Source organism: Pundamilia nyererei, unplaced genomic scaffold (genome assembly GCF_000239375.1).
Source record: "Pundamilia nyererei isolate P.nyererei 1_Seehausen unplaced genomic scaffold, PunNye1.0 scaffold00132, whole genome shotgun sequence".
NCBI lineage: Eukaryota > Metazoa > Chordata > Actinopteri > Cichliformes > Cichlidae > Pundamilia > Pundamilia nyererei.
In genome coordinates, this window is record NW_005187533.1 from 867118 (window position 1) to 883211 (window position 16094).

Consider the following 16094-nt stretch of genomic DNA (forward strand, 5'->3'; position numbering starts at 1 on the left):
AATAAAGGCAGATAATGGCAAAAACTTGGACAGACAACTATAAAGAAAAAGAAAAAAAAACAGCCACCTTTAATAACAAAGGGTGACTATAAAAGTGCAATTGTGCTTTTTGAAGTTGAAAGTACTGAAAAACAGTACACACACACACACACACACACACACACACACACACACACACACACACACACACACACACACTTTGTAATGCAAATAGGGGAATGTTATGAAGAACCAGCAGCAGAGAACAAGCAGCAAGTACGTCAGTTGTAGTGCAATCTCAAGTTTCACATAATCATTTGTTTGTGTCCTTTCCTTGCAAGCACACACGTTTGAAAATGTATTGTGCAATTTAAGTATACATCATGAGATGCATGATGAAAACAGTTCATATGCTTGTAGAGAGGTATTGCATTTTAGTGCAATAGGATGCGGCTGTCCTGCTGAATGAGTCTCTCAAGCACACCGAAGGGGATGCACTGGTTCCACATCCTGGGAAGATGAAATGAGATGAAACAGGGTAAGAAAAAAAACAAACATAAAAAATTGGAAAAAATAAAGATGTGTGATGAAGTAACATGAAAGAGCTCCTCACCTTAAAGTCTTAACTTTTGTACAGTTTCTTAGGCTGGCTCCTAAGCTCTGTGCGCCGACATCTGTTAGTTTGTTAAACTTTACGCTGTCAAAGAAAAGTGAGACAGAAGTTAGATGTGTTTTAACAGAAAAAAGCCTATAGCGCAAATCCAGACATCGCAATATGTTTTGTCTATAATATGAATACATGAACGCTAAAAATAAAACCAAAGCAGAAGTAGCAAAAAATGTGGAAGTGCTCTTTGCTTTTCACTTGAATTCCCAGTGAACTTCTGTTTGAAAATGCTTCATCGCAGAAATAAACATTTTTGCAACCTGGTATAAAAACAGCTTTGGGACCACCGTACCGGGCAAAGACAAAGATATACCACATAAATATAAAATGCAGTTTTTAAGTGATTTATTAGGGAAAAAACTATTCATATGTCACGAGGTGGAATGGACAAGTTGAACTGAGTGTTTTTTATTTTGCATGTGTTGCTGTGTTTTATTAGTTTCAATCTTTTAACAATGTACAGTGTTTTATTCTTATGGTTTTATTGCATGTTTTTATTGTATGTATTTGTTCACTTGTCCTGGAGAGACTTGAGCCCCCTCCTGATCACTAATTGGACACACCTGGGAGGTCACAGAGGAAATAAGAGGGCCAACAAGAGGGCCTGGCAGGACAGAGACAAGGGAGTGGACACCGGAGGAGGGCAGCAGGACGCCGCCCTATCGCTGCTCACGGTGAGACAATAGTGCAGGTGAGACACAGCAAAGCAGTGGGCAGAGTTGAGAGCTCTGCCCCTCTGGAGTAAGTCACGAGTGATAGGAAAGAACAGTGACTGTCGCTGCCCCCTCTCTCTTCTGGCTAGGCTGCTAATAAATCTTTATTTTTTATTCTTTTGTGCTATTCGAAGGTGTACTTTCTAGTGTATTTCAGATCATCGTCCTACTGCAAAACCAAAGGATGCATGTACTTAGGGCCAGGAACTCCTGGTTGGACATTCTCCCTCAGGTCTATCTGGTAGAGAGCCGAATTCATGGTTCCATCAATTGCAGCAAGTCTTCCAGGTGCTGAAGCAGCAAAGTAGACCATCACACTACCACCACCATGTCATGTTCTTTTAATAAAATGCTCTGTCAGTTTTACGCAGATGTAATGGGACTCAAACCTTCCAGAAAGTTCAGCTTTTCTCTCGTCAGTCCGCAGAATATTTTCCCAAAACCTCATCAAGATGTGTTTTGGCAAACGCGAGCCAAATCCATCTGCCTTTAGTCAGAGCTCTACAATGGATGCTTTTTGTGCCCACTGTCTTCCTTTTTGATGAATTATGAACTCTGCCCTTAACTGAGGGAAGCGAGGCCTGCACTTTAGATGTCGTTCTTGTGACCTCTTGGATGAGTCACTCATGTGGTCTTGGAAAGTTTCATCACTGTTCTAAGTTTTCTAAAGCTGTGGATAAGAAGCAGGTTCTTTGTAATTCAACAAGTCTGCCAGTAATCAGCCCTAAACGTGGGTAGTAAAACTGAACTCAGCTTTGTCATTTAAAAACTGCATTTTGTATTTACTCAGATTATCTCTGACTTATACCAAAATATGTTTTTGCATATTTATTTAAGTGTGATAAATATGCAAAAAACTAAGAAGTCAGGAAGGGGCAAGTAAGCTTTCACAGCATATTAAAGTGATACATTCTTAGGGGTGTGGCCACTTTGACTGACAGGTGAGCATCACCTACAAACCTGGGTCTCCTGTCTGCTGTCATCATGTCAGCTAATTCAAATGACTGAACCGCACCTCTCAGTCATGTTTGTCGTGCTGTAGTGTAATTTTTACATTACTTGGCACTAAACTCGTAACTTGTCTCACTGCAATACATCTGTACAGTCTATGGAAGCACCTTGATATCCAAGCTTGCTAGACTGACTCACTTTCATCACAAGCTAAAGACCCCTTCCTAATTTTAAGTAGTCACTGGTGCGTTACTGTGAGTGAAAACATAACTAAACAGCAAGCGAAAAAGGACCTTACAAGTATATAAAAAATTAACTAAGTGAAACTATGTAGAAAAATAACTGTCAAACAAATGAGTTGTCTTGTGGTCAGTTCCCATCTACACCCAGTCCCTGCCTGTGTAAGTGGAATTTGTCAGTCTTTTAAACGGGAAGACCTTTGCTAAAACAGAACCTTTTACACTGAAATGTAGAAGAACCTAATTCTTAGCCATCAGTTCCAAATAAAAATGTCAAGTCTTACTCAAGGTCAGTGAGGGAAGCCATGTGTGGGAGAACAGCTGCTAAACTCTCTGCCCCTTCATCAGAAATCATGTTGCTGTAGACACTGGAAAAAATAGCAAGATAAAGAGGGAAGTGAAATTATGTGGGTCAAAAGTAAGTGCCACTTTTAGGTTCCTCTGTAGTCTGTAGGCAGATGTTACCTTAAACAGTGCAGATTAGGCAGGTCCTTCAGTGTGGCTGCTAACTTCTTCACACCCTCGTCTCCTATGCAGTTCTGTGATAGACTGGAAACCAGAAAAAAACCCACACAACTAAACACACATATCAAAACTAAGTTAAAAGCTAGACTGTGATGAATTTTGGGGGTGTCATGGGAGCTCAACTAATTGTGTCTTTATACCACCAATGACAAATACTCACTTAAGTATCTCCAAAGAAGGGAGTGAGACTAAAGCACTGGCCAGCTTCTCTGCTCCTTTGTCCCCGATCTTGCTGTTCTCTAAGCTAAAGGTGATGAGAGAATGAGGCTGTCAGTTACTAGAAACATCTCATAAACACAGAGCGATGCTTTAAGCGTAATACAAATAGAAAAAGTGCGCTGTATACTTACTCCAAGTGCTGTAGGTTATGCAGCCCTGGCAGGAGATCCCACAGCTTCGGAAGAACCAGAGGACCATTATCTGGACCAAGTCTACAGGGAACAGTGTCATCATTATCGTCACCAGTTTCACAGTGACAACCATAATAAATTCAGATATCAAACATCTGAGCTACTTACTCAAACTCCAGCTTGTGTAGCTCTTTAACTGCTGGCACTCCCTCAGACAGGATGGAGTGAGACTCGCTGGAGCTACAAGTGAATATAACACGTTTTCACAAACCAGTATGTGGCAGTGTAAATCTGAATGTGTGTGCATAAGTGTGTGGTGTATTACCTGTCTGATAGCCTCTTGTGAATGTGTATGTTCACCAGCTTTTCCAGGTGCTCTATATGACACACCTGTTTAGCTTTCAAAGGATGGATTGTGAACTTGGACACTGCCCTCTGGAGGAGACTTTCTTCGTCACTCTGCTCCAGCAGCTCCCAGAGGGTGATGGCGTCAGCAATGCATGACCTGGAGGACCCACAACACTGTGTTTAACACTGCTATTGGTGCTGGTAAAGATCAGCGACTATCAAGTCACAAAAAAGTTCCCAATACTATCCTTTAACCATTTAAATTCTGAGGATTGAACCATAAAAACGTAAAGAAATACAAAAGATTACAAATTAGTTCTCTGGACAGGCTTAAACAGGATAAGTCTATGACCGGACAGCCACAGTTTGTGGGATAGTTGTAGCAGGGTAGAGTTTAGAGCTGTATATAAGCACTACCTGTATGTGTTGATGTTGTTGAGGCCAACCAGAGCTCGAAGTCCACAGATCTGAATGCCAGAGTCCTCCAGGTCCAAACAGAAACGTCTGCCTTCAGTTCCCCCCTGTTCAAGTGCTTTCTGAACAGTGAACACATCTGGCGGACTTAGTTGAACTCCATGAAACGTCAGGAACTCTGGAAGATTTGCTGCTAGGTGTGTCACCAGCTGAGTCCTGCCAGCTTCTCGGCCACCATCACTGTGAGTAAAACTCGCCTCGTAGACGTAGTGGCATGCCTCCAAGATTTGGGAGGGAGTAAGGTCAGCGTAAGAAAGCCCTTCCAGGTGTTTTGTTACCAACCCCTGCTTGTTAGCCACCATATCTCTAAAGGCTGTCTCTGTATGCGTGTGGAATCGCTGCAGTTCTGTCCTATTGTGGAACAAGAGGCCAACTGCAAATCGCTGAGTGAGCTCAAGTTCCTCCCTTTGAGGTCGCCGACGACCTTTCCCTCCAGACTGGAAAGGGAGGGTCTGGAGAAAGGACCGGTCTGTTAAAGTCCTGGAGAAGGAGAAAGAGAAAATGTGTCATGGGAGATTGGGGGGATTCTAAAAGTCTGAAAGTGAAAGAGAAAATAGACTGCAAGTGGAAAGGCTTTCATTTTTAATCTAACAGCATATAAACAGTGGATATTATGATATTTTAGCCCTACTGGCTTTTGATGAATCTGTAAACGGTTGATTTCTACCTTGACAAAGCCAGATGTACTCCTGCAATGTAACTCTGAAGGAAAGGGTTGGCCCATAAGAGGATCTGGTCATTTTGGTGATCAGTTAAATCATTGGTGGTCCTTTCACTGTTTTCAGTCCTCTGTTCTGTCTCTCCAGCTTCTGTCTCATTTTCTCCTTCCTCCTTGGTACTATTTGAGAGGCATGGACTCGCTCTCAGCTGATGAGAGAGAAAGAGGCCTGTTCTCAGACCAAATGCCTTGACTTTGCCAGATATGTCCCGTCCTGTGGGAAGGATGGAAGAGTTGGCTTTGACCCCTTCCCAGGCTAAAGAGCTCAGCTGGGACAACAAGTCAAAGTCCTCCGTTACAGCTTCTCCGCCACTGCTCCTGAGATCCTGATCCACTTTGTCTGCTTGCGCCTCCTGTTCTTGTGCCTTTTTTGCCCTTTGGGTGCGAGAGGAAGTGCGTGCCTGCGTTCTGGACTTCCCCTGATTATTTTTCGAACATTTCTTCGCCTGAGAGGTATTTGAAATTTGTGTCTCAGTGTCTCTTATGGATTGTGCTTGAGCTTCGGTGTGTGTGGGAGTACTCCTGCCGTCTTTATCCATTTTTAAACACAGCACCTGATGACAGAGCCCAGTTAAAGTTCTTGGCAGGACATCCACACTTCTAGACTGCTCTAAAATCAAGCACACCAGCCGGCATAGTCCGGGGTTCCAGCAAAGCAGATTTAGGTAGCTCATGCTTTTTAGACTCTCCAAAGCTGATTCTCTGAGGCCAGGATCAGAGAAGTACTGGGACAAATATGTTTCCACATTTGCTGGGGTAAACCCACACATCTCCAGAAGGCTGTCTGTACGCCTGAGCAGCTGGCTGGCAGTTCCCCGTGGCCGGGTGGAGAGTAGAAGAGTGCAGCCTGGAAGCAGGACCCTTTGAAGAATGGCAGAATACAACTGCCTTACTGTGAAAGCCTTTGCCTTGCTGTCTTTTTGCAGTGAAGCTGTTAGGTCTTTTTCCTGAGCTTGAAGTAGAGTTTCATAGTTCCGCAATTCATCAAAACCATCAAAAATGATGAGCACACGTTTAGGGGCTGCCAGGATTTGAGCATACACTGCTTCTGGGTCCACACAGGATGGGGCAGAGGAGGAGAGGTTGAGCAGGAGTGTCTGAAGACTGTAGACCGGCTCTGTCACACTGAGCTTTTTGCCATCCAATAGGAATACAAAGTCAAACTGAGGGATGCAGTTTCTGGACCAATCAATACACAGCTTCTTGATCAGAGTGGTTTTTCCCATGCCGGCATTGCCAAGCAGCAAAATGTAACGTCTGGATTTTTCTCCATTTGAACCGTCAAAGATCTGAGTGGAAAACGATAAGCAGGCAATGAGTTTAACAAGGTTTTTTTTTAAAATTCTTTTGTGATATAATCTGTTCAGTAAAAGTGACGCTCCTACCTGACTGAGTGCCAGCATGGTTTTTTGCCGATCTGTGTCTCCCTTGATGACTAGCTCCTTGTCCAGGCATTTGTTTGTATTTTTCCCAGAGCGAACGACCTCTCTTTGGCTCACTTGAACATCTACATAATGAGAAGACAGGCTGAGGCCCGCCTCCATATCCTGGTAGGTTTGACTCATGTGAGCTTTGGCTTCTTGAATGTAGTCCTTGACATTCTCTAAAAAAGAAACAGGACTGAGTACCAAGCTGGTCCTCCACAAACCATTGTATATTCATGAGATCACTGTAGACAAAGTAAGAGGCGATCCTTAAAAGCCATGCAGCAACTTACGTGGAATATCAAGGACCTTGGGAGACTGAGGAAGAGGTGATTCCTTACATGGAGACATTTCTGAAGTGGAACAAAGCATGAAGTTTGTCACATGCCAGAAACTCATAACCACAAGGAGGAAGATTTGAGACAGATACAGATGCTCACCATTGCCTGGGGATACAGGTGAGGTACAAGGGGGAGACATGGCTTTGCTAGCTGTTTCTGACAGAGAACCCAGTGGGGACGAACTCATTTGGACCGGAGCGACTGTGCCATCGACTACAAAAAAAAAAAAAGAAGAGTGAAATGACTGCATCGGCACACAAACAAAGCAGATGTTACAGAGAGCAGTTTCCATGTTGTCTCTTAAAAGGCAGAAGCAAAACCATAATGAGGAACAACAAATAGCACAACACCACCAGAGAAGACAAGAAGCAGAGAATAGCATGCACACATGAACACTCACACGCAACCGTCCCAGATAAAAGATTTAACCTTTTTTTACTTACCTGGGGAGAGTGGTGGTAATTGGCATTTAGAGGGTGGTGACACAGTAGGAACTATATTAGAAACAACAGTTAGACAATGGACTACTTGTACAGGGTGTACACAATAATCAGTACACATTAAATAATTAAAGATGTCACTGACATGAATAACACAACCACCAGTGGACAGAAACAACAATGGCAAATCAATAATTCCGATTGAAAAGAACTTTTTTTGCATTGTAAATAGACATGATTGTGTTACAGGTGTGATTGCTAATCAAGGCTGTAGCTAAGCTACAGTTTTTCAGAAGAAGCTTTATGGTCAGATTGCCAAGGCAATTAAAACTGTACATCAACTCATTTTCTTTGCATAATGCTCAACACCCCTAGTCTGCAGTGTCAATAAAAACGTAACACCAGAAGAGTCACAAATGTCACTTTCTGCTGGGCTATGACATAGCAGTACACAGGAAACACTGTTAACTCTTGGCATGCCGGTATTTAACTCACCTAATATATATGTAGGTGTAGTGGCGCTGCGGGGGAGTGGAAACCTAATGAGCGGAGGAGGAGGAGAAAGCTGGACTGGATTTCCTGCGGAATCTGAGATAGTGATAAACTGAATGGGAATCGCAGAGCTTGTTTGGGAAGGGTAAACGCGAAAAATTCTTGGTGGAGTGGCGGTGGACATCGGTAAAGTCTTTGCTGGACTTGGCCCTGATGCGGGATGACTGCCTGCAAAACAACCAGAGCTGGCATCAGTTTCTGGGAACTGGTTTAGTCAGCCTTGAGAGTTATCAGAAAAGGAGTTGGAAAAATGACAACAATGGTTTGTTTTTCAAAAAACAGCGAAAGATTTACGGTCACAAACATCCTCATTGCAGAGCACTGTTGAACTTGTTACTCAAAGACAATCACATTACGTATTTACTTTGAAACGTGATTACTTTGTGAAAAGGCGTTGCACTATTTACCTCCTATTGAAAGTTATTTCTTACACTACTCTGCATTACTTCACCACTTCATCCCAGATGTACTGTCACACAATTTCCATCCAAGAATGAAATAATAAATCTTACATTCAATATCTCCAAAAATGATTAACTCAGTAAGGAGAGGATAGATTCGGTATTTGCTCTAAACCATCACTTTCTTTAACCTTCTAACCTTGAAAGGTTTCACTCTGCTCTGTCATTTCTCTTATCATCATGTTGGGTGATCATGCAAGTGCAAATGAAAAGTGAGATTAAGCCAAAGACAAATGGACCAAAGTAAAGTGCATTACTCTGCAAATACAGACATGTATACTTAAATTTGAGTCTCCTATTTCTATTTGTGGTGTAGTATTTCCTTCTAAGCTGAGCCATTAAATCTCTTCAGTGACCAGCAGCTGCTGATGTAAATGAAAATACATGCTCGGGTTTTTTTTTTTTATATCACATTGCGTGGTAAATCGGAACTATAAAAAGCACCAAACTCATGTGAAGCGAGGTGGGTAAGGTGCGAGTTCTTCTTCTAATTCATCAGCGTAAACTCATGACTTACAACTTCAAGTTCCTGTTTCTTTTTTTGTTGTTTTTTTTTTAAACTAACTGGTTCATGCACATCGGTGGAGAACTATCACCCTGTGATCCAAAAGTCTAACCACTGAAATTTCATCTGAATTACCTTTTTTGTAAAAAGTCACTCTCACATGCACGTGCTGAAAGTGGTTCTTTTTCATGCTAGCATTTTACCATGGAGCTATTCGAGGGATATTTGTAATATGATATGATATGATATGAATTGCAATATTTGACTTTAATAACCTATCTTGCAACCCTGGTAATCCTCTTTCAACTCCTATCCTGCAGAGTTTCACTTTTTCAGATCAACGTCACTTACAGCGCTTCAAGTTTAAAGCTCCAGATGTTGCCTCAAAAACGGTTTCAGTTTTCATGACTCACCTGGCTCAACAGCTGGCTCAGCCTGTGACTCTTTGGTTTTTGGTTGACCTGCAGGAGTTGAAGAACCAACATTACAACATGACAGCAACAAAACATGCTCAGAACATCCTTTTATTTGTAAACATATCCTTTTCTTTTTGTACCAGATGGTAGTTCATTTTCATGTGATCTTCTATTAATAGTATTATTCCAGATTTGATTAGCAAAAAACCAAAAAACCCAAAGCATCTCTTAATATAGTGATATGAATGGAAACCAGTGGCTGAATTTTAAGCTCTGAGTGTTTGAACTTTTTCCACTAGTCTTAAACATACCAACGTAATTAAAAAAGTAATAAAGTGCAGTGTCAAGTGCTATAAACACCACAGTATTATGACTACCATAAAAATGATAAATTGTCATTATAAGTTTAGTTATAGTAGGCTTAAGAATGTGTCTATTCCACTGGGTCCCAAATGTAATGTGGGTTGGAAACTCCATCGTTTGTTAAACAATCAGAGGAAGACTCTGGGTTAGTCACCTGATGGTTTTGGCCGTTTTGCTTTGGGCCTTTCATCCGAGCATGGCTGTGGCTGAGAATCTGGAGAGGGAAAAACATGTAAGCAGGACTTTAAACAATAAAGTGAAAATGACAAGTTAGAATCCTAAAATTAAGTTTTATATAACAAAAAGATGCTGGTAGGGTAGATGCTGTTCTTTGTGTAGTTACGAGCCAATCATTACCTCTCGGTCTTTTTCTCCTTCGTGATTGGCCTTTTGCTTTGGGTTCCTGTATCTGCTCAAAGCTGTTGGCGATGGGTACCTCAGCTGCTGTGGGGAGGTCATCAAAGGTCCATGGATGAGTAACTAAAAAAGTCGATGTAGCATTTAGCAGATGCCCCTACTCGAACGTGTTGTCATTGTCATGGCATTTCATTACTGAATTAAAAATCAGTAGCTCTTCAAGGCATCATGTGACAGTTAGATAAACAGTAGGATTTGATTGACTTTTAAATTATGGCATTCTGTTTTTATTTACATTGACACAGCCTCCCAGTTTTGGGGGCAACCAGGATGTACATGGGCTGCTTTCATTTCTTTTGTGGATACTAAACAAAATGTAAAGACTGGACCAGAGTCCGGTCCATTGTCTGTGGGCTTAATCACATTTGATGATGTTGTGAGAGGTTTACATTTTATGGGCCGTGCATTTACAATATGCTGGGTGGAGATTTTTGTGTTTGTGTACTAAGATAACAACAAAGGTGTTTAAATGTATATTGTAGTAGATATTTATTTTAGGAAGACTGTGCAATCTGGTCACCATTGTTTATGTACAGGGGCAAATCTACTATGGTGGCATGAGGTGGCATGTGCCACCTTAAAAAAAACCTTTAGTGTCACCCTAGTTTATTCAAAAAAGCTAGCATTAACACTTTGAGCCTAGCTACAAGTAACACTGAATATGAGTATGTTGCATAATGTTACCTGATGCAAGACCTGCAAATGTGTAAAGAAATGGCTTTTTCTGATTTCCATGCCACCCTAAGAAAATGTTTCTAGATCCGCCTCTGTTTGTCTAGCCTGCTAGGTGGTTAGCACCATTAAGAAATGCTGGCAAACCACCTCACATATCCAGTAACCACTGCTTCTCTGCACAATGATCGATGTTAATGAAAATAGCTTTTTTAGTTGCATGAAAACACTGTTGCAACTAATGTAAAATTTTAATATTTACTTATTTAAAGTTTACTTAAGAAATTTTACTTTTACTTACTGATAAGTAAAAGCTATTACAGGTAATACTTGCATAAAACTTGCATACAAAAATCTATATAAATATAATTAATTGTGCTCCTTATATTGGATAACACTAAATTAATACATGAAAGGGTTTAGGTGACAATTATAAATAATCATAATTACAATTATAGCGATTTATGGCAGCCTGTGCACATGTTTTGTTGCTGTAAAAGTAATGTGGTCCCCTTCAAAGACCTTTGAAGAGATTCTGCTAAAAATCTTTAATCTCATATTTAAAAGATAAAACAGTAACTTTGATGGTCAGTTACTCTTACAGAAAAAATAATCAACAAAAGAGACGCTTATCTTATTGCTAGATTTGTCTTATGCAATATTAAGCATTATGATGGATAATAAAGCCAAATGGGTCATGGCAACAAAGTGCCGGCCTTCAGATTGGAGCAGTAGCCTAACTCTGCTTTGTGATTGGGTCATCATTTAGATGTTTTTTTTCTTAAAGGTTAATTTATAACTACAGACTGAAATGACTGAATTACTTGTTGACGTCACTTAAGAAACTCTAAATTTCAATGAGCCCCTCATCCTGAACGTTCAGATGAGGAAGTGAACCTCCGACTGTGACACTGAAAAAACACAAACATTTCTTTACTACTGCGTTTGTTGTGTTTTGTCTTCCTTCCTCATTATTCGGGAAGGCCAAAACAACACTGGTGCATTTCTACAACTAGATTACCACGTTGTGGTTGTAGGCCTCCACCACTCAGACCTATGTAATGTGTAAGATTCCTACACATTACATACACTGGAATTATCTAATTTAATGGTGGCAGTTTTAATGTTATGCCTTACTGTTGCTTATAGTTTAGATTATGGCTGTCCAATATAAGGCTCAGGTGGGCAGAATTGGCCTGGCAAAGACTCTGATCCGGCCCATCATGCATGACTTTGAAAATGTGAAGGGTGTCATAAATTTTGGACTTTTAATTGTATTTTGCTCAATTTTACAACTTTTGCTACATTCACGTTACACCAAAGTAATAGTAAAATAATTAAATGCCAGAAAAGAGCCATTGTTTTCACTATCCATTGTGGAAATGTAGCAGTTTTAGCTGAACGAGTCTTTGTGACAGATTTCCTTCATGAGACTCACCATGAAATTAATAAATTTACAGGAAAGATTCATGTTCTCTGTATCTGACCAAATAATGATTAGTAATGACACTGATACTTTGGACTTTTGTATTAAATGAATTAAGTCATGACTTATTAAGAATCATATTTGACATTTGTGTGAAACTTAGTCATAGCTTAAGATCATAATAATCATAACCTTTCAATATCAACTAATTTTACGCAGTTATTTTATGAGTCCAAGTGATTGTCTGTGACTGACATCAGAGATTCACTGCCATGTTCTTTGTTTTCTTCTGTTTTTCCTCATGTTTCTAGCTCTCCTCCCCTGTCTGTATCTACACTAGGATTTAGATACAAAAATTAACAGTGAAGTGTTCGTTTTTTCTTTTTTTTAGGACATCAAATGAAGAACATGTTTAGCCTTATTATGTTATGTGGGCTCTGTTAAGCACTATGTGACAACAGGTACAAAGTAACAAAAGGAGGTTCTTACGGCTGTCGTTGAGTTCTAAGTAGTCAAAGAGGGAATCAACATCTGAAAAAGTGCACAGAGGTAATTATAATTAGATAATAAACTTCACATACATGTGAGACACGTAATCGAAAACTGCTATGTGCGTTTCTACATATAGTACACTACACATGAGTAAACACATATAGATGTTTGGCTGCCACTTACCCAGCAATTTTTCATTTATATCATCATCCAAATTATCTGAAAAAATAACAATACCATCATCAGATAACAGAATTTCAGTTTCAAAATATAAAATATGTAAAGTTGATGAATTCATTATACAACACTGCCTCTTTTAAATATGTTAATTACTAATTACTCGTGGAATCGATTGGATATATTAGACAGTCAATATTCATTTATTGTTTATTATTTATTATTAGTCCTGTGTTACATGCTGTTTTTTCAGTCTGTTTGTTTAAGCTTTTACTGTCCTGTGCTGCCTTCCTGACAGTAACAGCTGCTTCAGTGAAATATTCAATCATATTTTGGGGTGTTGGACCACCCCTATCTCAACTGTTAAGCTACCAGTGGTACTAGTATATTTTCCAAAGTGGATGGATTCATCAACTTCACTTCAACTGAACAGAAAGACAATGATCCCAAACACATGAAACCCAGTTCTGGAATGATAAAGCAGGCTAACTTTAAGTCTCTGCAATGATCCTCCCAAAGCCCCCGACCTCAACCCTACTGAAAGTGTTTGGGCTACTAAATAAAATTCACCAATTCTTCCAAGAATTACTGTCAGAAATCTAGCAAGAATTAACAAGAACTGCCAAAAGCTTTTGCTAGCGTTTTAATGGTTGAGGTGCACCTTCCTAAAAGACATTTAGCTATTTAATAGTGGTGGAGTATGCATGTATTTGAGCCTGTATGTGAACTCTTGACCCCGTGTGGATTTGAGGAAAACAAAGATAATTTCAAACTTGTGCACCTAATTCTTGTTTTTATAATTATTAAAGTTGCATGCAGCACAATCGTATAGAGCACAAGTGTATATAAACTGTTTAAGATTAAACTTCATTTCATTCAATAGTTGGTGTTAAAAATGTCTGCTCACAGATAGAAAAATAGAAAGAAAGGAGTGATAATAACCATCTGTGTCTTCTATTTAGAAGTGTTTGTTTGCGTTTTCACTGCCTCAACACATAATTCACCTTTTTATTATCAATGCAGAAAAACAAAGTAGTGACAATGCAAACCTATCAACAGATCCGCCAAGTCCAAAGGGACTGCGATGGGATTGGGATCCACTTCCAGCATCTTGACATCTGGTGACACGCATAGGAAAGAAATAAAATATCCTGATTGGTTATTATTATATTTGTAGGTTAGAGTGGAGTTGAGGATAAGCTGAATAAATGTTGGTAGTTAAAGATCGAGTACAGGGGGATGCTTTTGTCAAAGCTGCAATTCCCGCAAGCTATTCCTAACATAATGCCATCACAATAATAATGGGTTGGACAGAGACACCCTAAAAACACAATGCCTGTTGTAATAATAGTAATGTGAGAAAACAACAGAGGATTTACTGAAAGAGAAGAAAGTAGGAAAGCAGGAGAAGTAAATCAGCTTCCTGTCAGTACACGATACACTACAGTATCCGGCCACAGTCTGGAAAACCATTAACACCTTGACTTTATCACTGTATGGTTAACTGTTCAAACTGTGTTTACAAATATGCACTTTGACTCTGGGGGGGTAAAAAAAACGCCTGTGCTGGAATTTTACTTGTGCAGGAAGCTCAGGTAAACCTGTTTGCAGAGATGACTACTGCGATCTGTTACAGCCTAAAGACACCTTTAGGATAACCACGATGTGGACAGTAGAAAACACCCAACAACACCAGAAAAACCAAAAAGCAACTTTTTGCCCTGATGAATCATTACTTGTACAATAAAACACTACACTGACTAATTCTACAAATCACCCAAATTGCAGGAAGGCAGTTAAAAAAGACAAAAAGGATTTCATGCAAAAAAAAAACCCACTCCAGTTGTTTTAAAGGAGATCATGCACATAAAGTTGCCCCTGAGCGGTGTGGTTGTCTAGCAGTCTATAACCAGTGCCCATGTGTGGTGCCATTTGAGCAGTTAACCAGGTAGTTCACAACACACACACACACACACACCTTGTTTATTAGACCAGGCACAGAGGACTACAGTCGACTATGGACTTTCGACTCACATCCTTGTTTAAAATCTGTCATTGTTTTTCTGAGAACCACTAAAAATAAAGCAGTATATATGGGCCCACTACCTCCCTGAACAAACAAACAAACAAATAACAGTGCAACCAGTTGAGTTACTGATCGCACACAAAATATGTCTCTAATGAGGAACTTGGGAACCTGAAGCACACAAAGCACCATGCTGTCTGCACAACTAGAAGAGCAAGACCTTAAAAACTAACAGTGAAAAATAAATATTAAAAAGAAAAGAAAAGAAAAGAAAAGAGAGAATTTTTTTGTTTAGTCCTGAGTCGGAGTGCGTGAAATTCTTTGTCCCTGCGCAGTCCCACACTAAATGGCTGCCAACTATTACCAAAATATTTTAAAAGTTACATTGAAAGTGATTTTCAACAGCTAATGTACTTCAGTTGCCCGGAATTCCCCGTAAATCCCCAACTGGACTTATTTTCACTTACGACAACGTCTGATCTGTTATTTTTGTGCACTGTACACGTGTGGGGGTCTATGATGGTGGGTGCGACTCCATCTGGTCACACAAAAGCATAATGGAGTTGATTCTTCTTGTCATGGCTGAAACTTTCAAAGCCAAACGCAGAAAATCAATGCAGGTGCTGAAGCAGCCGCTCAATTAAAACTTTAACCTAAATTTTCTTAAAAATGACTAAAGTGGCCCCTGTAAATTAAAGAAAAAAAGTGTGGAAAATCCCCGACAAATCTTATTATTATTTTCCTGCGCACTTTCATGAATGCGCAAACCCAGACCCACCGGAGCTCACCATGGCTGATATTCCTACCTGTCGGGTCTCTCTGGGTGATGCTCAGGTCCCGTAAACGCCCTGATGTGATGTATAGTCTGTGTGTCTCATATAAATTCCATCAGCCGCTGCATATATCCTCAGATGACCTACACACTGAGAGCGCGCAACCTGCTGTGGCTCACAATGCTTTTGCTTTCACTTTGCCTAAGCCTTACCAAACGCACCAAGCCGTTAAAGGGCGGTTCTGTGCGCAGAGTGCACCCTGCATCTGTTTTAGGCCGGTTTTAACAACAACGGAAGAAGCAAAGAAAACGTTCAAGTGGCGCGCCACGAGGGACCGGTTTATGATGAGGAACCAGGGTGATGTAAAGCAAACAGGTCACTGTGCGTTACAGTCGCCACAACATCCTCAAATATCTCTTTGTTTTTGTTTTTCCCCGGGCAACATGAAACATGAAAAGGGGGCGTACTTAGCTTCATGGCATGTTTTGATGGACTTTTAATTAACCTCCTAGGACCTGGCATCCACATATGTGGACGTCACATTTTGGGTTGTCTAGACCAAAATACTACATTTTGTTTTACAAGGCAGCACGGTGGCACGGTGGTTAGCACTGTTGCCGCACAGCAAGAAGGTCCTGAGTTCAA

The 16094-nt window shown here is 40.3% G+C and overlaps 1 protein-coding gene across 1 annotated transcript in view; it reads right to left on the reverse strand.

Annotated features, from left to right (window-relative positions):
• Positions 1 to 11: 11 nt before the first annotated feature.
• The window catches only part of ciita (class II, major histocompatibility complex, transactivator), a 20574-nt gene continuing 4491 nt past the window's right edge, over positions 12 to 16094 (reverse strand). Inside the window, exons 2-22 of the mRNA XM_005743512.2 lie at positions 13700 to 13768; positions 12657 to 12692; positions 12471 to 12512; positions 9824 to 9910; positions 9621 to 9680; positions 9101 to 9148; positions 7665 to 7889; positions 7173 to 7223; positions 6829 to 6942; positions 6682 to 6741; positions 6350 to 6567; positions 4914 to 6253; positions 4190 to 4726; positions 3750 to 3929; positions 3593 to 3664; positions 3425 to 3505; positions 3235 to 3318; positions 3015 to 3098; positions 2834 to 2917; positions 593 to 676; positions 12 to 489 (exon numbers count right to left, since the gene is read on the reverse strand). Coding sequence (XP_005743569.2) covers positions 414 to 489; positions 593 to 676; positions 2834 to 2917; positions 3015 to 3098; positions 3235 to 3318; positions 3425 to 3505; positions 3593 to 3664; positions 3750 to 3929; positions 4190 to 4726; positions 4914 to 6253; positions 6350 to 6567; positions 6682 to 6741; positions 6829 to 6942; positions 7173 to 7223; positions 7665 to 7889; positions 9101 to 9148; positions 9621 to 9680; positions 9824 to 9910; positions 12471 to 12512; positions 12657 to 12692; positions 13700 to 13768 — 3632 coding nt within the window. The 3' untranslated portion in view covers positions 12 to 413. The remainder of the gene's footprint in view (positions 490 to 592; positions 677 to 2833; positions 2918 to 3014; positions 3099 to 3234; positions 3319 to 3424; positions 3506 to 3592; positions 3665 to 3749; positions 3930 to 4189; positions 4727 to 4913; positions 6254 to 6349; positions 6568 to 6681; positions 6742 to 6828; positions 6943 to 7172; positions 7224 to 7664; positions 7890 to 9100; positions 9149 to 9620; positions 9681 to 9823; positions 9911 to 12470; positions 12513 to 12656; positions 12693 to 13699; positions 13769 to 16094) is intronic.